At 35.1% G+C, this 27276-nt stretch overlaps 1 protein-coding gene across 1 annotated transcript; it reads left to right on the forward strand.

The window, feature by feature from the left end:
• Positions 1 to 154: 154 nt before the first annotated feature.
• LOC137394971 (T-complex protein 1 subunit eta-like) lies at positions 155 to 23856 on the forward strand. The gene is made up of 10 exons (XM_068081749.1): positions 155 to 272; positions 517 to 667; positions 1031 to 1137; positions 1384 to 1509; positions 7386 to 7610; positions 7794 to 7958; positions 8827 to 9113; positions 19585 to 19736; positions 20380 to 20574; positions 23506 to 23856. Exons 1-10 carry the CDS (start codon positions 267 to 269, stop codon positions 23736 to 23738), a joined length of 1647 nt encoding a protein of 548 aa, XP_067937850.1. The 5' UTR covers positions 155 to 266; the 3' UTR covers positions 23739 to 23856.
• Positions 23857 to 27276: the final 3420 nt, after the last annotated feature.

Consider the following 27276-nt stretch of genomic DNA (forward strand, 5'->3'; position numbering starts at 1 on the left):
CTACAAAAGTGATATATCAAAGTTTTTTTTTTTGCGTAATAAATATTTTGAACAAAAATATTTATTGTCAGCTGTAACATTCAAATTAAATTTTTATTTATTTATATAAAAATGATTTTGCTTGTGTTCATATTGTTTTTAGCGAGGCTAGACCACGATTTCTTCTTTTGTTGCATTGATCTAGAACATACCATTGGCATCCTATAACCCTATATTAAATACAGGAGTTGTGAGGAGATTGAGCGTTTTAAAGGACTCTTATCAAAATGATGGTGGGTAATAGTTTATTATACGCACTACACGACCTTTGAATTCACTGAAAACGGACTATGATATGGTTCAGGATTTACTCTAATTGAAATCGCCAAATTTCACGCATGCCAATTTGGACCTGCGTGCAGGATGTTAACTGTTTTCTTACAGATTATTTTTTATTAGTTTGTGAAAGGTAGTGTGTACTTATAGACAAAGCTGAAAGTCTATCTATATACATTTGTGAAACTTTTCTTGTTGCAGCAACCCCAAATTATTTTGTTGAAAGAAGGCACTGATTCTTCACAAGGCAAGCCTCAGCTGATTAGCAACATCAATGCTTGCCAGCATATAGTAGACGCGGTCAGAACCACATTGGGTCCTCGTGGAATGGATAAATTAATCTGTATTAGAGGTTGGTATAATTTTATCCTTTATGCATTACTAATAAGCTACTACCCAGTACAATGCTGTCATTCACCTTACTGTTGCTCCAACAGTAAGAAATACTTGAGATTAAATCTTTGACATGACAAAACAGGATCTGCAACCTATTTCATTGTAGCTATGGTTACCGCTTCTAGGATATGACATTATTAGCTACCCAACCTGAGAGGTACAAAAAGATTCAATGATGGAAAAATTTTTTGTATCAAGCACCGAACTATTGGTACGAATACCGCCGTTATTTACCAGCAGACCTTAGTGTGTATCTTAGTTGTTGTTCCATGTGCAATACTTAAAGAGCAAGATGAACAGACTTGTGTGTTTATTGTAGAAAAAGCAACCATATCAAACGATGGAGCTACTATAATGAAACTCCTTGATATTGTTCACCCAGCTGCGAAGACTCTAGTTGATATAGCTAAATCTCAAGATGCAGAGGTAACTTTTTCAGATGCTCTATCTGAATTAGATGGGTATCTAATTTTTGTTTGGATTTCTTGTCTTACAGAATGTTTTGATGTTTTTTTCAACACAGAAACAACTTGACAAACTTGAATAATTTTCCTAAAGTTGTCACTAAGTTTTCAAATCATCACGTTTAAGTCAATAAGTTCATAACAATGATAGATGTCTTCATATATATATATATATACCCATAATGTTAGTCATATTTATCATCAATAGGTGGGAGATGGCACCACAAGTGTAGTATTGCTAGCCGGAGAGCTAATGAAAATGTGTAAGCCATTCGTAGAAGATGGAGTCCATCCACAAGTGATAATCAAAGCCTATCGGAAGGCAACTGACATGGTAAGTTCTTTCTGTGAACTTAATTGTTTTATTCGTTCAAGACCATTTACTAGCCTCAAATTTGGTTAGTGCTTATCAAAAAGGAGGGTTAAGACTAGAGATGCCCCGATTCTAAATTCACCAGCCGATTTAGATACCGATCCGATATATCGATCCTTATTGAAGAATGTTCCGATTCAGATACCGATTCAGGTCTTTTGTGTTGCGTAGATAGTAAAATTTATTTTACTATCTATGTAACACAATTTATTTTGTCGTTCATTTTATCATGCAAATATAAACATAGTGCAAAGAAAATATAAATATTAATGTATTTGTGGAAAAAGTGAAACTGAGATACAGTGAAACTCGGATAAGTCGCCCTTGGATAGCTCGAACACATGGTCAACTTGAACGGTTTTGTTTGGTCCGTTCCCACGCAATGATAAATTGCTTTAGATAACTCGACCTTAACTTCGTCAAACTCGAACAGTTTTTTGCCCAGCGGCTACCGAGACGGTTGTTATCACTTTAGAATATCACTTTATTCCAAGCCATAGAGATGAACATCAACTTTTAGTAGTTCTTAGGCGTCATTATTACCACTATCGGCAAAATATTTCCGTTAACAGCTTTTCTAAGGTTTGCAAAAAATCAAATTTTACCAAACATTTGCTTGGGGATAGCCTTCCAAAAGCAAGGGGAAGTGAGGTAACCTTTCGATAAATTTTAAAGAAAAATCGGCAAGATTGGTTTTTGTTAAAACGTTCAAAAAAAGAATGTCTTTTTTAACTGAGCGTTTCAACCGCGGTAAAGTTTTGCACCTGCAACACAACAGAGTAAGACATGGTGAATCTTTTCATACCAAATAACTTTAATGTGAATTTTGTTGCAAGTCAACATTTAATGTAGCAGGCTAAAATAGTTCTGCTAAATAGTTTATCTGTAAAATGTATCGGAATTTTCAGATTTTTACGGAAAAGATCGGCCAATACCGATTCAGATAGTTAACACCCATATCGGCACCGAGTCCGATACTAACATCGGGGCAACTCTAGTTAAGCCGAGCCTTCAGGCATATTGAATAGTTCATCGCCAATTTATATATACAGTGAAACATGGATAACTCGCCCTCGGATATAGCGAACACATGGTTAACTCGACTGGATTTGCTTGGTCCGTTCCCACGCAATGATAAATGGCTCTATATAACTCGAATTCAACACTGTTATAACGAACTGTTTTTTGCCCAACAGCTACCGAAACGGTTGCTATCGCTTTAGAAAATCACTTTATTCCGAGCCATAGAGGTAAACCTCAACTTTTCGTAATTCATAAGCGTCGTTATTACCTCCATCGGCAAAATAGTTTTGTCAACGACTTTTCTAAAGGTTTGGTGAAATTTGATTTATACTGCTATACGATGAATAGAACGGGCTAGCCGGGTCACGCGCGCAAGGATTTTCGCCACGCACATACAAAACAAAAACAGCATGTTGTTTTTGTTTTGTATTTGCGTGGCGAAAATCCTTGAGTGCGTGCCCCGGCTAGCCCGTGATGAATAGTTTTCCAACGTTGATTCCGTGTTGAATTAACGTCGGAATGTTGAATGTTTAAAACGTCTTAAGAATTGTTGTAGTCAAACGTATACGTTGTCTTAGCTAAAAAAACTATTCATCGTTTGACCTAAACACAAAATACGTGTGTACATTCAATAAGTATCCATTCAAAAAGCGTGAATGATATACAATGTACCGTAAAACCTCATAAAACTTTTAATTGAACTGCCTCGGAGTGTTGCTCTTAACGAATTCCAGGTAAAGTAAGGTAATCTTTCCATAAACTTCAAGAAAGATCGGCAAAATTGATCGTGGGTAAAACGCTCAAAAGAAAAAGATGTCTTTTCTTTGAGCATTTCAGCAACGATCAAGTTTTGCCAATGTCAATCTAAAAACCGTCCTGGCAATAACATCACCTCAAACAACAAACCAATCTCAAGTGATAGAAAAATCTCTATACTTTTTGATAAAAACGTTTTAAACTTTACATTAGAAGCATTTAATTTGAAACAAGCCATTTGTGCTTTTGATTTATATTATAGTTTGTATATGTTCATGTATCTACTAATAAATAAGTAAATACATGGACTTGTGACAGTGCTCTGATAACTTGAACACTCTGATAATTCGAACACTTTTGCTCGGTCCCTTGAAGTTTGAGTTATCCGAGCTTCACTGTATATGGTTCAATATGTCAAAATGTAATCACAAAAATTAATGTGACTCACCAGACTAAAGGTGGAACGAGACAGGTTTTTTAAGTTCGAGACGAGACTCGAGACACTGTCTTGTGAAAAGTCGAGACTCGAGACACGAGACAGTAAAATAATGAGCATTTGGTGATGATTTCACTACACAAGTACCAGCTACTCGGTATATATAAATTAATAAATCTATTTTTAAATTGAATTTTCAACTGGTGTAAACGATTTAAATACAACATTTTAATTATTATAGTGATATGCATGTAGTTTTTGTAAACAAAAGTGACACAAACAGCTCTAAAATACCGAAGTTATATATTCTAAGAATTTTGAGCTTGATTGATCATAATTATTATAAACATATTGCTTTGTACATGTATATTTTTACCATCTATTGAATAGTTCTTACTTTTTAATGTAATGTGTAATGAAACCGATAGCCGTCGCTCTACAAAGAAATACCGCAACTAAAAGAACACACGATAACACTTTCATTCTTATTGTTTCATTAATGTTAAGTTTTGTTTATGTGTTAACTGTAGTATGTGAATTATATTTAAATTGTACTCATGAAATTATATTAATTACTGTATACATGTATATTCTTATATTGAGTTAACAAAACGTCATTGTTAACCGAACACGGACTATGGTCGACACGGCCTTTCGTTCGTTTCTCCGTGTCCGGGCAAGTTTTACCCGCGATTGGTAGTATATACGTAAAAGAGGCCCGAATTTTATGAAGGTCAGTTGGTGTTTAGACACGATACGATAAAATACAGACATTTTACCCGCAAAAGTTATCCAATTTATTAAAGTGGATTATCCGAAGAGCAATTAGATACAACCCGGTATCTGTTTTAAGAACACAGAACCGAACTAAAATATAACAGGGCCGTTGTCCGGACTACATGATTAGACTCAGTGGCCAACATAATCAATAGCAACAGGTAGTAACGGACCGGGTATAACTTTAAAGGCAGCTGCCCGCAATCCGTTACAATATATGGAGTTGTTGCTACCGCAAGAAGCCATGTTTTAACGACCGTGCGCAGGCGCTTTAGTTCTATTTCCTGTCTCGAGTTTGGCAATAGTTAACTCGAGACGAGACCGATACGAGACGAGACAGGTCGATACTCGAGACGTCTCGTGTCTCGTTCCACCTCTACACCAGACACTAACTGTTTTAACCATAAATCAAAGCTCTCTTCCGAATACTGGCACAACTTTTTCTTTTCTATGTTTTCATATAGTTTCAGGAGGTTGTTTTAAATTTACATTACGCATTTTCTCTCATAAGAATTTAACACACTTTTACAGTAATAACTATTTCACATTTTAATTGACCAATTTTAGAGTTGCTTCTCTCGGTCAGTCGTTTGTGTCAGCTTATTACCGACTATGCACTTTGCCATTGCAAAGTGCATAATCGGTAGCATCCAGCATTTGCCCTGCTGCTTGCCATTGCTTCATGTAGCCATTCATATGCAGTCATACCTCGACATATGCGTGCCCCAACATACGAGAAAATCGAGATACGAGTAAAATTTTATGAAGTTTCTTTTTTGTGATATGAGTAATCTTTGAGCTACGGGCTTACGAGCCACTTCTCGGTGGCCACTATATGGCCAAGTATGCAAGAGGACGCTTTCGAAAATGGCATCGTTCGGTCTTTTTCTTCAAATCAGTCTGAAAAAAGTTTTCAAAAGGTTAGTTAAAAATTATATTGTACGCGAGCATAATGCGCCAAACCGGAACGGATAATAAGAAATTAGGATGACAAAATCACAGTAGGTTTTGTAAAAGATTATAACTTAACTGTAAGTGTCTGTGTTTAGTAAGCTACATTTATTTATGTTAAATTCATCGTTCATGCTTTGCAGCATTTACGCAGCGTCATAAAAGTTTAATGTGTCAAACGCATTGCTGATAAGTCACTGTCAGACTGTCGTTAGTCACTATGTCTGTCTTGAAGGTAAAAACTTACGGTAGTGTACATAGTAATGTTACATTTTATTGCAGATATTAACTGCTGAATCCAATTTATTATATGGTTATCCTATGTACTGAATTGCAACAATTAAAAAAACGTTTTTCCACTGTAATATCCTGTTTATGTCATTTTTTCATAGTATGATAACGAATTAAAGTTTACCCTCTATTTGAATGCCACCTCTATTTGACCACCACTTGGACAATCTTTGATCTTTACGAACTCATAATATCAAGTGATCAGTAAAAAAAGTGTCCACCAAATCGTATTAATAATGAATAATTTACATCAATAACAATTCTTTTGTCCAACTTCAAAGCTTTTGTTTTTTATTCGTTAAAACAATGAAAGCAACACCATAGAAATAATTAATAACGGTTTCTGGCTATTAGTAGTTCCTTGTTTAATGCAGTTTTGATTCCTGGAAGTACATGCATATAAAGAATGGTTTACATTTTTGATGGTAGATGAACAACCAGTTTTAGGCTAAAGGTTGCGTTTAGCGAGCAAAACTTTTATGCGCTGCACTCGTGCTAAATGCCGCGTGAAAAAGTTTTACTCTGCCAAAAAATTGTTTGAACGCTAATGTCGACTAGTTCAGCAGTGCAGAAGAAGGGTTGAGGTCAAAAGACTTTGTGGAAGGTATCGAACAATCAAAAGATGTTTGTTCCATCGAGAGCCACAATCAGAATGCAGCTGGCTGAGCAAACAATGCAAATATTTTTGTTTTAAAACGTTAATTTTTGTTTCTGCATGTATTATAAGTATGGTTCGTTTATGTCACTTGTTCATGAATATATATTTGTAGCATTTGATAGATTATCATCATATTACCTGTAAAGTTGCACATTTGTAGCATATTATTTAATAACACTATTGCAGGAATCTGATCTTACAATGTATCGACGCTCTTAACTCCTTTTTTATTGCACATAAAAAGCTATTTTTGGCTGCAAACTGTAGCAAACATCAATGAATGCAATGAGCTTTTATGCAAGATTGCTAAATATAGATATAAAATGAAAATGTGTCTTCAAATTTAGAAGGAGATGAAAATTAAAAATGCTAAAAATTTGCAAAGAAGGACACAGGCTATAATATCATCGCAGGCCAATTGCAAGCAATAGATATCAACTGGTAGAGATATTTTTCGGTTTCTCGATGCATATTTATGAAGACGTCTTTGACAAGATGGATGTAAGTTAGCAGATTTATTATATCTTAAAGGTTTAATATCGTTCTACCGGAAAGAAAGGGCAAACTATAGGGGACATTCGCTTCGCCCGTAAAAGGACTAAATTTATCTTCCCAAAATCCTGACCAGCCATTTGAAAAATACGACGCCAGTCTATTTTTTTTGTTTATAGCTCCGCTATAAATGGAAGATTTTGCATGCGTTGTTTTTGTAATACTGAGCGTAACAAACAATAGCAAATAGCGATAGCAACCAAATGTATCACGAGTACATAATCATTGCACAAAAGACAACCACGCAGTAATAGTGCATTTCTCATAGCATTAAGTTTCTGGTGTTACGGTCGTCTGCCCCAAAATGAGTTTCGCCTATGCATAGTCTGTCTGTCACACTTCCTTCAAGACACCATTAATGAAAGCGTTAACCATGTTTTATATTGTTGGCAGGTTATGGATAAGATGAGAGATATCGCAGTAAAAATCAGTGCAGACAATGAGTTAGAGAAAGCTAAGTTACTTGAACGGTGCGCTGCTACGGCTCTCAGTTCCAAACTTGTCGCTCATCAGAAGGACTTCTTTGCCAAGATGGTTGTTGATGCGGTGACATGTCTTGACCATCTGCTGCCTCTCAACATGATCGGCATTAAGAAGATACAGGGTGGAGCATTAGAGGTAAGTTAGGGCTTAAACATGTTTATCGGTAAGGAAGCACTCACTTCTGTTTTTAGGTCTGGTCATATCACAAAAGTTGGTTACAATAGTATTTTCAATATGGTTCAGGTTCCTAAAATAATAGCGCATGTACATAGGCGACCGCACATAATTGAGCTCATCTTTTCGTGTTCCTGGTTGTAGGACTCCATCTTAGTACAAGGTGTTGCCTTCAAGAAAGCTTTTAGCTACGCAGGTTTTGAGATGCAGCAGAAAAAGTACACAAATCCTAAGATAGCGATGTTGAACATAGAACTGGAGCTGAAGGCAGAGCGGGACAATGCAGAAGTTAGAGTGGATAATGTGCAGGTTTGTAAGCATTGGACTGAATATATTATATAGGTTGCTCATTACAAACAAATGAAGTTTCAGCGCGTAGGATTGTTATAAATCTCATATCTTGATATATTAATTAATAACTAGATGATTGCCTAGCATTGCCCGGGTAATAAACAAAATTTGGCACAAAAAGTTTATTATTGTCAACGTATACAACATTTACCATTCGAATATTTGAATGAAGGTGTTTGTTTCTGTGTGTGTCCAGCCAATGCATAATTCAAATATTTGAAAGCTCCAGGCATTGCTAAAATAGATTGCTGAAAAATATTTCTTATGCTACATGTTTTTTCAAGATTTAAAACAGCTTATAAACAGTTGCAGGTAATGTAGTTGTCTATGGCTAAGTTTCTTTACCCAATGAATTACTATGAGTAGCTTAAGCTAGTAACTTAAGCTAGTCTAAATATTTACTATGATAGAAGCCATGTCCATCCTTCCATCTGGGACATTTTAATCGCGATCGAGTTTTGTTGATTTTAATCTTGAAACATCATTGCAGTCAGATCACCTCAAACATAAAAAACAATCGCAAATAATAGAAAAATACCGATGCTTTCTAATAAAATCTACTGAAAGTTTTTGTAAGTATATCTTTAATTAGGTATACATCTTACTGTTTGATCTTTTATTGCTATTAGTTTATTTCATTACCGCTACTAATTCTAAACTGTGTTTATAATTTAGCCTTTGTTAAAAATTGACCTGCAGCCATTTTCTTTTGTACTTTTCCTTTTGCGCGCATGACAGTATAACGAAAAAATCGATTATGTTGCGGGAATACCAGGTTATACGTGTAATTGACACAGAATGGGACATCCTGTCATGTTTGTTGCAGGAATACCAGGCTATAGTTGATACAGAATGGGACATCCTTTACAATAAACTAAATAAACTGCAGGAGGCGGGTGTTAATGTTGTGCTTTCCAGACTGCCCATTGGAGATGTAGCCACACAGTTCTTTGCCGACCACGACATGTTCTGCGCAGGCCGAGTGCCAGAAGAGGATCTGAAGAGAACTATGAAGGCATGCGGCGGGTCAATTCAAACTACTGTATCTAACCTAATGCCTGACGTGTTAGGTACTTGTCAAGTGTTTGAGGAATCCCAAATTGGAGGAGAGAGGTGAGGTAGAATGTTGCGCTGTGTGCGTTTCCACATTTGTTGACGGGCATTCATAAATAGAATGTAAAGTTTTGGTCTTTTACTGTTGAACTGTCTGGCTGTTGAGGCTGTACATGTGGGCGATTTGTACATGTGGGCGATCTGTACATGTGGGCGATCTGTACATAGGGCGATTAGTACATGTGGGCGATTTGTGAGCATTGATAGTTTAGAATATGAATCTTTGCATTCGCTGATCTTCCTTCAGCAAGTAGGTATGAAAACTGAGTGCCAACTAGTTACTAATTATACATAACACTGGATTTGTAATTTTCTATATCATTCTAAATCATTTATATCACAATAATCAACAATTTCTTAAAGTTTCACAGGCCATTTGTAAATTTATGCAGGAACCTGCAATAGTTCCATGTGATTATATATTGTGTTCATGCTGTTGTTCATGCAGGCCAACATCGCATTGATAAGTTACAAACAGACAGATTGACATGAGCTCTTCAAACACATCCTCACATTATTAGTTTTTATGAGACTACAAAATGTGTGCGAATAAAAAATACTCTCTGTTAGATTGCTGTTTCTTTTTCTGCTAACCATTGACCATGGTATAGTCATACCTCAACATACGAGAAAATCGAGATACAAACAAAATTTTCAGCAAGTTACTGCCTTGACCTCTTGACCTCTGAGATACGAGCATGCGAGCTGGTTCTAGATATCCATTAAATCAGACATGTCAAACTCCGGCCCGGGGTCAATTTTCATCCATCCGCAGCCTCTATCGTAAAATCAATAACGTCTGACCCGCTTGTAGAATTAACCCTTTGAACCCTAACGGCGGATTTGCCAGCATTGCTTAAGGTGTGTCAAAATCCTTAACGGCCGAAATTCTGGCATTCAAATCGCTTCGTTTCCAAAAGCAGTTTCTAAGTAACAGCGTAAACCAATCAGATTAATTCTTGCACAGGATGTTTGATCAGAAATGTCTCATCCAGTTGTAACAGTTTTCAATCTTCCTTCGATTTAATAACAAATTTGATTAGAACGGTATTGCGAAACAATTGATACGACTCATTTATTAATAGGTCATAAATGATTGTGATGCAAATAAAGAATTTTATGGTACTAAGTATAATTTTCCAGTATATTTTGAATCATGAGATGATGAACATGTGCTCAATGGATATGATGCTACTGTAAATGTTTTTGCGAGTTTTTTAAAATCGTGCAAACTCTTATAGTTTTGGCCTGAATAATGGTGACGCACTGTTTTTTTCTTTTTGATGGCATTTGCTGTGGGTTGCTCGACCTTTTCACTAATGTTTTACCAAATATCATTGTATTATGAGCATGTTTAATTACATTTAATAGAAGTTTAAAAACTTCGGATCAGTTAATAGGTTAAAAGGTCAAAGGGTTAATAAATTGGGAAGAAGTGCTGTTATCCGCGTATTAAACATTTAAAATCCAATAAAGATTTATAGTTACTGTCATTTTAAATGAGCCGTGCACTGGGTGATATGCCTATTACTTGTTCATTTTTTTGTAATTGTGTTTAAAAATTCTTTAAATATTAAATTGCCATGGTGAGATATAGTGTTTCGTTTCAAATGTAATTTGTACCCAAGAGTACAATTACTTCTGTTCAACTGTTATAAAAAAAGTTAGTATTAAAAAAGTGAAGTTGAGTGATTATTAGATTTCAATTATAATGTCAATGCAATTTTGATATGCATGTTTCAAACGAACCAAAATGCATGCTTAAGATAGCTGAAATTAGGATAAAAAAGCAAATATGAAACACAGATCAACTTGGTAAAATTAATTTAAATTAACTGCTGTTATATGTAAAAAATGTCCACCAAGGTTGGCTCCCTAAATTTTTAACACCCAAATCTGGCCCCCTTTGCAAAAAGTTTGGACACCCCTGCATTAAATGGCCAAGGATGCGAGGGGCCATTTTCAAGAACAGTATTGCAAGTAACGATTGAACAAGAACAGTACAGTCAAGAACAATTGGTCTTTTTCTCCGAATCATTTTTAAAAAGGTTTTAAATGTTGGTTGAAGGTTATAGTGGAAGCGAGTCATAAATGTTGGTTGAAGGTTATAGTGGAAGCGAGTCATAAATGTTGGTTGAAGGTTATAGTGGAAGCGAGTCATAAATGTTGGTTGAAGGTTATAGTGGAAGCGAGTCATAAATGTTGGTTGAAGGTTATAGTGGAAGCGAGTCATAAATGTTGGTTGAAGGTTATAGTGGGAGCGAGTCATAAATGTTGGTTGAAGGTTATAGTGGAAGCGAGTCATAAATGTTGGTTGAAGGTTATAGTGGAAGCGAGTCATAAATGTTGGTTGAAGGTTATAGTGGAAGCGAGTCATAAATGTTGGTTGAAGGTTATAGTGGAAGCGAGTCTTAAATGTTGGTTGAAGGTTATAGTGGAAGCGAGTCATAAATGTTGGTTGAAGGTTATAGTGGAAGCGAGTCATAAATGTTGGTTGAAGGTTATAGTGGAAGCGAGTCATAAATGTTGGTTGAAGGTTATAGTGGAAGCGAGTCATAAATGTTGGTTGAAGGTTATAGTGGAAGCGAGTCATAAATGTTGGTTGAAGGTTATAGTGGAAGCGAGTCATAAATGTTGGTTGAAGGTTATAGTGGAAGCGAGTCATAAATGTTGGTTGAAGGTTATAGTGGAAGCGAGTCATAAATGTTGGTTGAAGGTTATAGTGGAAGCGAGTCTTAAATGTTGGTTGAAGGTTATAGTGGAAGCGAGTCATAAATGTTGGAAGTCAAGTTTAGTAAAAGACTACTGAATGCCTTTCATTGCCAGGTGATAAAAAGTGCACAAAAAATTTATTTTTTTTCAACTTATAACAGCAGTCGCCTTCTTCAAGCTTCATATCATGAGACAAGTGTTTTGTACAGTTCAAATAAATTAATAAAAAAAAATGAAACAACTGTAAAGTTGTTCAAAGGTAACTAAAATAATTAGCAAATTTTTGTCTAAATACTAAATAAAGTCCTTTTGCTATGAATACAATGAAAATTTATTTAGTATAAAATTATATAGTTTGAACTTGTTTCAGTGTTGTAGCAAAAATATCGTTGACAGTGGTATAGAAGCCCATAGTAGTTATCTAATGCAAACACCCCCTGGTAAAAATCACCAAAATTTTCTATACTTACTGTACATATTAAAAATTAGTAACAGAACAATATATTAACTTGAGCACATGTAACTATAGTTACCTACAGTAACTTGAGTGTATTTAGTGGTTATGATCTGCCAGAAAATGGGACATTATCGTGGGAGGTTCTTACCTTCGAGACAGACATAACATACATGTTGAATCTAAGAAATGAATTTAGCTTACTAGGCACATACTTGAGGATGTTTCAGTATGTATTTTACTTAACTAAATTTCAACGTTCAACTAAAATTTTATTGATTATCTGTTTTCAAATTCATTTTTACTTTACGTTATAACGAATGACATACGAGCACATTGACATACGAGCACATTGAAATACGAGCACATTGACATACGATCACATAGACATACGAGCACATCGACATACGAGCACATCGACATACGAGCACATCGACATACGAGCACATCGACATACGAGCACATCGACATACGAGCACATCGACATACGAGCACATCGACTTACGAACACATCGACTTACGAGCACATCGACATACGAGCTTAGTCCGAGAACACACTTAGCTCATATGTCAAGGTATGACTGTAGTTTTAACTGATAGCGCTACTTATGTAAAAAGGTTAACTCTGTTCAATATTTCCTTCATCATTATTGTCCAATAAATGATTGCAGATTATACATGTAGTTCAATTAGAAACTCGGCTATATTTAGATGTTCCTCTTATGCTTAAAACTATGTATATCTGTCATGCAGACAAGTGCAGCTCATCCTGTTGACTGACATTTATGTTTTAAAAACTCACAATGCTTTACTAATATGTACATCGCCACAAAAAGAATTATATCATAGAGGTTTTATTTTATATTCTTTGTTTCCTTGAAGGTGAAAAGTGCAAAGCATCCAATTACAGTGCATCCCTGGGTTACGATGCCCCTGTTTTATGGTTTTTTGCCTTACGATGTGGAACACGATGTTTTTCCACCCCTACCATATGACATTTCTTTAACTATATAATATCAACAAAAAATTCTTTTGAAACTCAAATTAGGTAGTCGGTGTGCTGATTATGTCGTAATAACGAAGATACTGACTTGCTATTCTTTAAAACTCTCTAAAAAGATATACAGTGAAACTTGGATAAATCGCCCTCGGATATATCGAACACATGGTTAACTCGAATGGATTTGCTTGGTCCGTTCCCACGCAATGATAAATGGCTTTAGATAACTCGACCGAAACTCTGTTAATTCGAACAGTTTTTTGCCAAACGGCTACCGAGACGGTTGTTACTATCGCTTTAGAATATCACTTTATTCCAAGCCATAGAGATAAACATCGACTTTTAGTAGTTCTTAGGCCTTGTTATTACCAACATCGGCAAATATTTTCATTAACGACTTTTCTAAAGATTTGCAAAAATCAAATTTTACCAAACATCCGCTTAGCGATAAGTCCTCCGAATGCTAGAAAAGCGAGGTAAAATTTGGATAACTTTAAAGTAATATCGGCAAAATTAATAAAGGGTTTTTAATAGTAAAGCAGTTTTGTAATAACTGACTTACTGCAAAATTGATCTTGGTTAAAATGCTCGGTAGAAAAATACATATGTATTTTTTCTTAGCGTTTTAACTGCGATCAAGTTTTGCCAATTTTAATCTGAGAACCGTCCTGGCAGTCACCATCACCTAAAGCAACAAACAAATCTCAAGTGATAAAAAATATCTATACTTTCTGATTAAAAATATTTAAAACTTCACACGAGAGACCATTTAACTTGCAACAAGCAATCTATGCTTTTGATTGATATATACTTTGTATATGTACATGTATTTACTGATAAATACATGCACTTATGACTGTCCTGATAACGTGAACACTCTAATAACTCGAACATTTTTGCTCGGTCCCTTGAAGTTTGAGTTATCCGTGTTTCACTGTATGATGTTTGCTCTCTTTCGGTTTCATGAGAAAGTTAGTAAAAAGTAAGCAAAAGTGAATACATGTATCAGTTCATGTCACATCATTCCAAAGGTGAATAAATTTTTATTTTTCTTTTTGATGGTCCAATAAATGGCCAAGTATGCGAGAGGCCTTTTTCAAGAGCAGCATCACTCATGCGTTTTTGTCGAATTAGGTTGAAAAAAGTTTTAATGAGGTTGGCTAAAGGCTATAGTCAAAACGAAGCCGGAAACAGATAGGAAACAGATACAGAAATGGTGATACGATTTTTGACGATAACAAAATTAAAGTTAAGTAAAATACACACCAAAATATTGCTTCAAGTGTGTGTTTAGTAAGCTAAATTCATTTAAGTTAAATTCAAAGTTTATTTTATACGTCTGTCTTGAAGGTAAGAACTCCTTGATGTACATGACCGGACATATTACATTTAAATGTTATATTTTTTTCAAATCCTAACCACTAAATACACTGAAGTTACTGTAGGTAACTATAGTTACTAAGGTTAACATACTAATTTTTAATGTTTTTAATATAAAATTTTGATGTTGTTTACCAGGCGGTGTTTGCATTAGATAATTACTATGGGTTTCTATACCACTCTATAGTTACATTAGATAATTACTATGGGTTTCTATACCCATTTATAGTTACATTAGATAATTACTATGGGTTTCTATACCTCTCTATAGTTACATTAGATAATTACTATGGGTTTCTTTACCACTCTATAGTTACATTAGATAATTACTATGGGTTTCTATACCTCTCTATAGTTACATTAGATAATTACTATGGGTTTCTATACCCATCTATAGTTACATTAGATAATTACTATGGGTTTCTATACCTCTCTATAGTTACATTAGATAATTACTATGGGTTTCTTTACCACTCTATAGTTACATTAGATAATTACTATGGGTTTCTATACCTCTCTATAGTTACATTAGATAATTACTATGGGTTTCTATACCCATCTATAGTTACATTAGATAATTACTATGGGTTTCTATACCCATTTATAGTTACATTAGATAACTACTATGGGTTTCTATACCTCTCTATAGTTACATTAGATAATTACTATGGGTTTCTATACCCATCTATAGTTACATTAGATAATTACTATGGGTTTCTATACCTCTCTATAGTTACATTAGATAATTACTATGGGTTTCTATACCCATCTATAGTTACATTAGATAATTACTATGGGTTTTTATACCAATCTATAGTTACATTAGATAATTACTATGGGTTTCTATACCACTCTATAGTTACATTAGATAACTACTATGGGTTTCTATACCCATCTATAGTTACATTAGATAATTACTATGGGTTTCTATACCTCTCTATAGTTACATTAGATAATTACTATGGGTTTCTATACCACTCTATAGTTACATTAGATAATTACTATGGGTTTCTATACCCATCTATAGTTACATTAGATAATTACTATGGGTTTCTATACCTCTCTATAGTTACATTAGATAATTACTATGGGTTTCTATACCCATTTATAGTTACATTAGATAATTACTATGGGTTTCTATACCACTCTATAGTTACATTAGATAACTACTATGGGTTTCTATACCCATCTATAGTTACATTAGATAATTACTATGGGTTTCTATACCTCTCTATAGTTACATTAGATAATTACTATGGGTTTCTATACCTCTCTATAGTTACATTAGATAATTACTATGGGTTTCTATACCCATCTATAGTTACATTAGATAATTACTATGGGTTTCTATACCCATCTATAGTTACATTAGATAATTACTATGGGTTTTTATACCTCTCTATAGTTACATTAGATAATTACTATGGGTTTCTATACCCATCTATAGTTACATTAGATAATTACTATGGGTTTCTATACCCATTTATAGTTACATTAGATAATTACTATGGGTTTCTATACCTCTCTATAGTTACATTAGATAATTACTATGGGTTTCTATACCTCTCTATAGTTACATTAGATAATTACTATGGGTTTCTATACCCATTTATAGTTACATTAGATAACTACTATGGGTTTCTATACCTCTCTATAGTTACATTAGATAATTACTATGGGTTTCTATACCCATCTATAGTTACATTAGATAATTACTATGGGTTTCTATACCTCTCTATAGTTACATTAGATAATTACTATGGGTTTCTATACCCATCTATAGTTACATTAGATAATTACTATGGGTTTCTATACCCATCTATAGTTACATTAGATAATTACTATGGGTTTCTATACCCATTTATAGTTACATTAGATAACTACTATGGGTTTCTATACCTCTCTATAGTTACATTAGATAATTACTATGGGTTTCTATACCCATCTATAGTTACATTAGATAATTACTATGGGTTTCTATACCTCTCTATAGTTACATTAGATAATTACTATGGGTTTCTATACCCATCTATAGTTACATTAGATAATTACTATGGGTTTCTATACCAATCTATAGTTACATTAGATAATTACTATGGGTTTCTATACCCATCTATAGTTACATTAGATAATTACTATGGGTTTCTATACCCATCTATAGTTACATTAGATAATTACTATGGGTTTCTATACCCATCTATAGTTACATTAGATAATACTATGGGTTTCTATACCACTCTATGTACATCTATACGACATTTTTGCTGAAACACTGAAACGAATCAAAATCATGTCCAGTACACCAAATAATTTTTCCTTATAATTGTAGCAAAACATAGTTTATTTAGCCATTACTTGCTAATTATTTCACATTTACATTTATACACCTGTACAGTAGTTTATTTTTTCTTTTAGTTTATCTCAACAAAACACTTTTTTATGATATGAAATTTAAAAGTTAGTTTGATATTGATCATGCTGATATTATGATTATTATTAATTATTCATCAAATTTGTGATAGACTGATTCAGTTTTTAGCAAAAATGTTTTCAATTATCAACAAGTGTTCATGCAGCTTTGCACAGATATAGTTCTTCTTTACTACTTAGGTAAGTCTTTTCCACAGCGATTATATACTACAACGCAAAAGAGCTAAAATCTATGTTGAGTAGCACCATTCCTGTGTTCGCTGTTTTGTTAAAAACCGCATAAATAGCTAAATTTGGTAAGTTAAAGATGTAGTTACGTCAAATTTAAGTTAATCTTAAAAGAAAGCATTTTTTTTTCTCTATCTGTTGATATGTTGTTTGTTGTGTTACGCGATCGCATTGCCAAGATATTTGAAGATTAAAACCGAAAAAATCTGATCGCCGTAAAAACGCTCAGGCCACAAAAACGTGCCCAGACTTGCCCAAAATGATGTCACGCGTTAGGCAACCTGTCTCTATCTCTCGTATTCACATCGGCTATTTGCGATAAAAGTCTAGTCTTACGCGGCTCTATTGGCATATATCTTATTTTGTATTTGCTCATGTCGGCTAGAATAAAATTTTAAATCCTGCTACAGATACATTATTATGAATGTTTCAAAGGCCTCAAATAACGAAAATTGAAAATTTGTTCTACTCACTTTCTCCAAATGTTGTGTAAACATTTGGGTACCGACTACCAATTCTACCGGTCTACGGTAATTCTGTCAAGTCACTATGTAGAACGCGGTCTCTGTATCAGCAGCTACCCATTATACTAACGATATACAGCCTCTTATAAGCCCCGCCCACATTATGCCTGTCGCCTATCTTTGGGGCAGGGCTGTATATCATTGCCTACGCCGTCTACGTACTAGTTTCTTACTAGTAGTATTCTTACCGAATACTACCGAAGTGAAATAAGCAAGCCACGTCTTTGAAAAGAATATAGACAGGGATAGAGTTTTAAGGATGAGAAGTCTGCTGCAAACTGGATTTGAACTCACCTTCTCCAGTTCTGCGGACATCCATATACCGTATCCAATTCACTACAATATTCTGCAAATCATGTTTTGCATTATCTTCAACAATATTATTTTATTATATAATTTTTACAAGCAAAAATATTTTCATCTCGGCATAAAACTTTTATTAAAAATATTCATCAAGTCGTGGCCACTCAGATAGTATTAGCTGATACAATAAGACAAATTCATCTACTGCAACAAACTCAAACAAAACATCATGGCTTATGCAGCACGCATTCAAGTCTCTCTTTCCACTTTATGGCAGTTTCCACATTGACACAGCTTCTTCGGCTGGTGGGACGACATAAACATTCTGTAATCAGTAAAAAAATGCAATAAATATATGTCATTCATAGATATGTCATTCTAAAGCGTATCTATTGACAGCTTCCAAATTGGGAGTTAAATAGATTGCGAGTGTAATTTTAAAAACGAATAAACATTTAATAAAGGCACAAGCAAGCCAAACCAACGATTCGAAGCTTTGGTTCTGGAAATTAAAGATTTGCAATGATCAATCGATTTTACCCACTTCCTACGAGTGAAAATAATTGGTAATCATGACTCTAATTTACCAAAGAAAATTCGAAAAAAATATTAAAGCTAGGTAAAACGGCAGATAAGCTATGAAACGATGATTGGAGATAGCAAAGAATTATCATTTTATTAATTAGTAAATGTATTTATGACTATAAAAATATTATATTTACTCAAGTATAGAAGACTCTAAGTTAATTTACCTCCATTCTGTCTTCCTCTGCAGCAAAATGCTGCTGACGCCTGTCAACAGCCATAGGCTGTCTACTCCAATCTTTTACTAAAAGTTGCTCAAATAACTCTGAGTCGCGGTCGCTATACAAAACTATGTATAACTTTGTAATTGTTGAAACGCGTTGAATCAGTAACGTTGAGAATTCTCTAACGATGAGATTCTTCGAGATCACAGATAACGTGTTTTACGAGTGATAACATTTATTACGGCCTATATAAAGATTTCGCGCTCATGATTGGCTAACGAAGCGACCTCATATTTATCGCTCGTGGTTTCGTTTCAGATATCTTGCTTGTGACGTCACGAAATAGGCACCCGCTGGAGCGTGAGCTTTTTAAAAGAGGGCCTCATTCAAACGCATATATCTCTGGACAGGGTTGGTCTACAAAGACAAAAATGTCATCAAATTGTAGCTGATGTTTTAGCCTTTTATGGGTCCTAATTTCATTAAATTGACTTTTTTGACGCAACTACATCTTTAATGCCAAATGATAAAAAACAAGCACTATTATTATAATCATTATTTATTCCAATACCTGACTATAGTTTATTATGCTTCTGAGCCTATTTGAGATGTTTTTAGTTGGTTAGCTGATTAAGCTTGTACTGGCTCCAATTGCAGCTCATCTGTGATGTCCTTACTTTTTGTCATTTAGGGTTAACCTGTTCAAGGGCTGCCCACAGGCGAAAACTTGTACCATTATTATCCGAGGAGGCTCAGAGCAGTTCATGGAAGAAACGGAGAGGTCATTGCATGATGCCATAATGATTGTGAGGCGTGCCATCAAGAATGACTCTGTTGTGGCAGGTAACCGCTTCTAGTTGTCTCTCAGTTCTTTAATCTTTTAATAGTGCTCACACACATGACAGCAAGTACTTTGAGATCGCTGTACCATGTACCCATTATAATATGGCAAAAAGCAAAACTGTATTGCTTCCAAACAAATGTAAGTGCGGCGCGACTGGTTATACCTGCAAAATTTCGGAGAAATCTGTGTCACACTTGAATTTGAAAATTTGTTTGCTTTCTTTTGTGAAAGGCATGTGTAACAAACTTGAAAAGATGCTCTGGTAGCTCATGAAACAGCAGAAGCAACTGAAGCTACAAAGGATTTGATAGGACAATATATTAGTGATTGCATTATTTATTTTAATTACAAATGATTGGTTTAAAAGTTTAAAAAGTTGTTTGGAATGCGACAAAGAAAATCCTGCAAACATCGGGCAGAAAAGGGCTGGAACAGCGTTAGATTTTAGAGTTCAGTTCTGGCATACGTGGCCGCATTCTACAAGCGCTGATTCCCTTACGTGAGGTATGCTCTCTTGGAAAGTGTTTAATAGGTCACCAGGTGGTCATGACTTAATTATTTGACTGAAATTGTGGCAGTTATATGTTAAGAGCTACTTTTTGGTTGGAAGCTAACTTGTCTTGTATCATTATTCTTGTTCAGGGGGTGGTGCCATAGAAATGACTCTCAGCAAATACTTGCGGGACTATTCAAAAACGGTAGCTGGAAAGGAGCAGTTGCTTATTGCTGCCTATGCTCGGGCTTTAGAGGTCATCCCAAGACAGCTGTGTGAGAATGCTGGATTTGATGCTACAAACATACTGAACAAATTGAGGAAAACTCATGCAGCTGGTGATTGTGAGTGCAGTATTCATTATGTAATGATCTCACAGGCTTTATCCCAGCACAATTTATGGTGCTTCGGGATCCTCTACTCACTAGGGAAAGCGGGTCCGAGGCATTGAACCTGAATTCGGGCTCTACAATTCATAATTTTAGGTCCAACAGCAAAAGCCATAGCACTGGGAGCTTCAAAAACATTTTACTGGTTTAGACTACACTGTCCAAATGCTTGCTTTGTAACAAATGTTGTAGGTTTATAAAAAATGTTTCATTTGATTCGTGTCAACTGCACGTCACGGCAAGCGGCACATAGAAGATAGCTGAATATTTATAGATCCGATTAGGACTAAATGAACGCGTTTTATATCCATTCCGCAATAAATATCTTTTCTATATTTCGTCACACACAATTATCATGAGACAATTATGTGTAGCGGTGCTTTTACAAATGCATGTATGTGTTAACTATACCGGTATATAGTTGACACATACTAGTATAGTTAACACATACATGCACAACTATACTAATATGTGTTAACTCTTTCACTACCGCATTAAAATCTTACCGAATGAATTTTCTGCCCGAATTAATAAAACAAAATTTTTTGAAAAGCCGATATACCACTACTATTTAAGCAATATCTCGAGAGTAAAAATGATATCGTTTTACTGTAAAATGCATCTTATCGAAAACAAAATTTTCTACAAGATCAATACAAAGTGAATTCAACTCTTGTACAATGTCCAACGTTTTATTTGCGTTGAATGAATGCGGTGTGTTTTTCCTGCCATGACGATAACAATCTGGTTTTGCTGTTTTGAAAAATAATTTTAAATGGAATTCTTGAACCAAAACATTTTCTTTTACGTGCACGTGATTGGCAACAAGGTTGTTTCACCAGAGAGAAAATTGTATTGTTCTAGCTAATGTGTAGGCTTCATAATGAAAAAAAAAGTGAAACCCTATTAATAAGCTAATATATCGTTTTACGGTTGGTACATTTATCACTGCGAATTGTTGAAAATATTTAGTCAAAAAGATTTATATTGCTAGCAAGTGATTGGCAACAAGGTTGTTTCAGTGGAGATAAAATTTGATTGGTCTAGCTTCTGTATAGGCTTTGTAATTAAAAGAAAAGTGAAACCATATTGAAAAGCCGATATATCGGCTTACGGTCTGTACTTGAATTACCACGAAACCGATATATCGGCTTACAGTAGCGAAAGAGTTAACTATACTAGTATGTATTAACCATACTAGTATGGTTAATACATACTAGTATGTGTTAACCATACTAGTATGGTTAACACATACTAGTATGTATTAACCATACTAGTATGTATTAACCATACTAGTATGTATTAACCATACTAGTATGTATTAACCATACTAGTATGTGTTAACCATACTAGTATGTAGTATGTGTTAACCATACTAGTATGTGTTAACCATACTAGTATGTGTTAACCATACTAGTATGTGGCAAGAATTCTCTTAGCCATGTGTTGGACGATCACGAAGGAAACTAACATTGTGTCAGTTATCAGTTATTAACTCTTTCACTACGGTTTAAAATTCGTTATTCTGGCCAAATTGGTTTAAACAGATTTTCAAAAAATCGATATACCGCTAGTATTTAAGCAATATCTCGAGAATCAATACAGATATTGCTTTACTGCAAAATGCATCTTATTCAGAACAAAATTCTCCACAAGATACATATTAAATTGTTTAGTGAATCCCACTCTCGCAAAGTTTTTGACGCTTTGCATTGAATGAATGTGGTAAATTTCTTATTACCATGACCAGAGCCGTATAGCTTCACATAGTCCCGCGACTAATGGAAGCGTATAGGGGGGCTCGCTCATTTCCAAACAAACAGGCCGTGCCTACTATTTTTATATCAGTTGTAATGGAGAGTCTGGGACATTAACCAACAAAAATTACTCCCATTGACAGTTGCTTCAAAATTGATCATAAACCATTTGAAAGAGAACAAAATTCCCTACAAAAAGCTACTAATAACTTTTTTATAAAAACGTAAAGTAAATGCAAAAAAGAGCGGTATCGAGAGCGAGGTATGAATATTCCATTAGAGATCAGTATGTTGATCGGGTTTGTTTGGAAACAGACAATCAGACCAGAAACAAGCGTTTTTGTTTCCGAGACTTTGTAGAGCTATACGACTGTGACAGTACAGAGCTGTATAACTTCACAGGGTTTTGCGACTAACGGAAGCGTATAGCGGAGCTTGCACGGCTCCAAACAAGCCACGCCTACTATTTTTTATATATAAGTTATAATGGAGAGGCCGCAACACTAACAAACAAAAAAATCCGGCATTGGCAGTCGCTCCGAAATTGATTGTTGTATTATACATCATTTGAAAGAAGACAAAATTTCCTACAAGGTACTACAAATAATTTTTTTGTCAAAAAGTGAGATGTTGAGAGCGCGGTAAGAATATTTCATTAGAGATCAGTATGTCGATCAGGTTTGTTTGGAAACAAGCGTTTTTGTTTCCGGTTTTTGATGCAGGACTCTGTGAAACTATACGGCTCTGGCCACGACGATAACGATCTGGTTTTCTCGTTTTGAAAATAATTAGAAATGGAATTGCTTAGCTAACCGATTTTCGATTGGTTGCACGTGATTAGCAACAAGGTTGTTTCGTTAAAGACAAAATTTGATTGGTCTAGCTAATGTGTAGGCTTCGTAATGAAAAGAAAAGGGAAACCCTATGGATAACCCAATACATCGGCTTACGGTAGCGAAAGAGTTAAGTCGAGTTTGTGCATATCTGTGCATATCTGTGCATATTTACCTTGTCCAGCAGCTAACATTGTAAACAACGATCATTAGTTTTAGACCTTGTTTGCCCTATGCTAGTATTAGCTCACAAAGGAATGTATATATGTGCTGTGTAAAATTCTAACCACTTACAGCTGGCAAATGGTTTGGAGTGAATGTTACTACAGAGGACATCTCTGACAATTTTGAGGCATGTGTCTGGGAGCCTTCAGTGGTGAAGATCAATGCCCTGACAGCTGCAAACGAGGCCACTTGTCTCATCCTTTCTGTCGATGAAACAATCAAGAATCCCAAGGCTGAGCAGGGTCAGGGAGGAGGGGGTCCATCTGGTGGTATGGGTAGGGGTCGCGGAAGACCCATGATGTAATTCACTCTGTCCAACTACGGGCTCAGTCTATTCCATATGACCATCTTGTGTTTTTTTATTAGCGTGTGGCACTTTAGTATCTTTTACATTTAATTAAAATAAATCCTACTAAAAATTTTTTGTTGTTGCTTTTCAGCATCCCAAACAAGCTCTCCCCCCAGCATCAACTGTGTGAAATGTACTTCGTCTCAGACAATCTCAATTTTCAGTGGCTGTGTATCAAAGGAGAAACTTTGAAAATGAATACGCAACAATTCATGCCCACCGTTTATTCATAACTCCTATGCTGTAAATTGAAACTGTTCTGAACCTAAACATGGAAACAACCAATGGATTTAAACAACAATTGTTAGGTATAGGCTTTGAAATGGTGCTACATTAGGAAACAGTTTGAGCGAAGTAAAACATCCAAACCATGAGGCATATGATCGCACGCAAGGGTTGTAAAAAGCAATGGCGTCATCTCAGCTTGATTATCAAAATATGTATGTTAGACATTGCTGCACTCCTGTTACTGCTTACGAGTTGGTCGAGTTTGTCAGCCATGAATACACTTCCAAAGGCAGGCTACAATGAGAATATGTGAGCTTTATATATATACTAGCTGTGCTACCTAGCGTTGTCGGGTAATAAAAAAGTCTGGACAGAAAATTGATTTGTATTTAACATATAACAACATTCACCATTCTAACTTTCAAACTACATATCATGAGAGAAGTGTTTTGTGTAGTTTAAATAAATTAAGAGAAAAATGAAAACAACTGTAAAGGTTTTAAAATTGTCAAACAACTGTAACTTGCAAGCTGTTAGCCTGGCACATTGCCAATAGAAAATTGCAGTAAGCTGCTAGGCTTCTAATGACGGTACTCCATGACATTGCGTCAGCATTGTTGTCCAGCTGCAGTTATTCTAATAATAGCTATAGCCGGAATGCAGACAGACATACGACATACACGCGGACATACTTTGAGAAATAGATATACGATATATATATATATATATCAGTTGGTGCCAACTGCAATATCTTATTTAAGACATTGTTAGAAGTGTTCCCAGTTATGACGAAAACAAGTTTTTTATGATAAATATGCAAATCTTTCTATTTATGCAACATTTCTATTTGGAAAATAAAATTATTGCCAATAAAGTACTATATATAAATCTATGTATATATATTTTTCAATGTTGGTCATTTGTCCATCGGTGTGTCCAGCTATAGCTATTAAAATTTTGGAATTTCACATTTTGCTGGACTTGAGCTCACGAAGCCTGTGACACCGGGTTTGCAATCTAGTGCACTAGCCACGAGACCACAAAACGCTCTGGCAATCATCGTTCTTACTACATAAGGTACTATGTACTTCTTACTACTTTCTTTTTCACACCCAAAGCACGCATTAATTGAAACTCTATGAATCGATGCTTTTCTTCTTGCCGTACTAAGGCTAATTTTTTTCAGCAATATGATATCAACAATAGAATCTCCTGAAATTACAAATAGGCGAATGTTGTGCTGATTATGGACGAAATAGCCATTTTGATTGGGTTTTCTCAGTTTGTATTAATTGTGTTGTTACAAAATCATGTTTTGTAATTTACATACTTGCTGTTTGTATGGTTACCTGTTATGGTAGATGCGTAGTATCTGTAGTAGCAGTAGTAGTAATTATAGTAGTATTATTTATATAGTGTGCACACATGGGCCTGTGACGAGTTTGATGAGTACTAACCGTTAATCGTAAAGTTACTCTAGCAGTCGTGAAAGGCTCCTTGCCAATTGTCTTTTTTACATGTGGATGATGGATAGTTGATGCGCATGTGTGTAAGTCCGTACGCATGCGTGTTGATAACTACGTGTAACAATATAACGAGAAGATAATTGCTAACTATGTATAAGAATAATCATGCGAATGATACTGCCCTATATGATGAAAATATTCGATGGATATAATGGACATAGCCGATATTTGATGGACATAGCCGTGGAATTATCACATCTCACTAATACGTTTCCCACTAAACTCTGACTCAAAAACTCAGAGGCCTTGCAGAATTGCCCTCACTTCCAGTGCATTTATGTTATTGTCAGACATATTCAACTCCCGATCTGACCACTCTCCACCATGTAGCTTATCACCATGAACAAAACCAACTAGGCTTGCATCAGATTGGACAGTAAAGTCATAACTGACTGAATCACTAATAGGCACTCCAACACCAACCCTGAACTCAAATGCCCAAAACTTCAAATCCAACTTGGCAGCTTCAGTTAATCTGCATTGCCTGTCGAAGTTTCCTTTGTTTAGCAAAAGTGCATTGATTTTACATGTCTCTAAACCACGATAATGAAGCCTACCATAATGATAGGCAGAAAGAACTGATGTTATATAGCCAATATAGTGGGGGAGCCAAGGTATGTTTTTTGCTCATTGAAGAGAACTTTATGCCTCATATACCATTGGAAAGCTGAGAGTTCACTGATTTTGAATCTGCAAGTAACTTTTCTGTACCAGTGGCGTATAAAACGCTACAGGGGTGTATGCTTTTTCACTAGCGAGTATCAAAATGTTAGCATACATACCTTAATAAATGTTGCTTCAAATCTTTTCTTTTTCACATTTTATGCTGAACATATTGTTGGCTTGTTATCCACAAATTTTCAACTTTACATCACTGTATGATCAGGGGTTTTCGGCGATATTTAGGGGCATATCATATTTTTTTAACATTTTTGGGTTCGCACATCAGCCATTTCCTTTCAATCGTAAGTGAGCGTCTGAAGATGATTCATCACAATGATCAATGTGTTTATGTTCAGATTGTTGAATCACATCTTTTTGGACTTGATACTTCTGAGAAAATTGACGAGTTTTGTATGTTATGTCTATTTCGGAGTTATCGCCCAAATATGTATCATCTATGTTTTTGTGCGATCTGATGCATTCAAGATTTATATCTAGATCAGTTTATAAAACTTGTACTGAGAAATGGCATTTTAGCTAATTTATTGATAAAATACAAAAGCTAACAGAATGAAATAACTGCCTATTATCCATATAATCATAAAACAAGCACGTCTTGTAGTCGCAGGATGATCTACTTATGCGCGACTGCACTTTTCCCGTTCCCTTTCGTTGTTCAATAAAGAGGTTGTGAAATGAAACCGGGTCATGTGTGCTATCACGGGTTACGCGTTGCAACTCGGGACCCGTTACTTGACGCGTTTCTTGTACCTATTTTATACTATATTATAGATAATACAAATAGTAATGCAAACATTATAACAACTAGAACTCTGCTGTTACCGACTTTGTCAAAAGTGTGGAAGACTTTGATTTTGTAGGATATGAATATGTCTATCTCTAAAGTTTTTCTTTTTTCTTACATGTAACTTATTGTGTATAACAAGCTTTGTAATGCCGCATGGCACATCGGTTGCATATAGCCAAAAAGGGCGTGGTGCAAGGTTGCAAGACTGACTTATCCCAGTTTATGAAAAAGCCAGCTTTCTGAACCAATGCCTAGTTTTAATACTAGC

Source organism: Watersipora subatra, chromosome 4, assembly GCF_963576615.1.
Source record: "Watersipora subatra chromosome 4, tzWatSuba1.1, whole genome shotgun sequence".
Taxonomy (NCBI): Eukaryota; Metazoa; Bryozoa; class Gymnolaemata; order Cheilostomatida; family Watersiporidae; genus Watersipora; species Watersipora subatra.

Excerpts from the sequence above, each read along its gene's own strand:
- LOC137394971 (XM_068081749.1), top strand. Across the intron at positions 668-1,030 it reads TAAATTAATCTGTATTAGAG|AAAAAGCAACCATATCAAAC; the intron begins GTTGGTATAATT and ends TGTTTATTGTAG. Across the intron at positions 7,611-7,793 it reads TACAGGGTGGAGCATTAGAG|GACTCCATCTTAGTACAAGG; the intron begins GTAAGTTAGGGC and ends TCCTGGTTGTAG.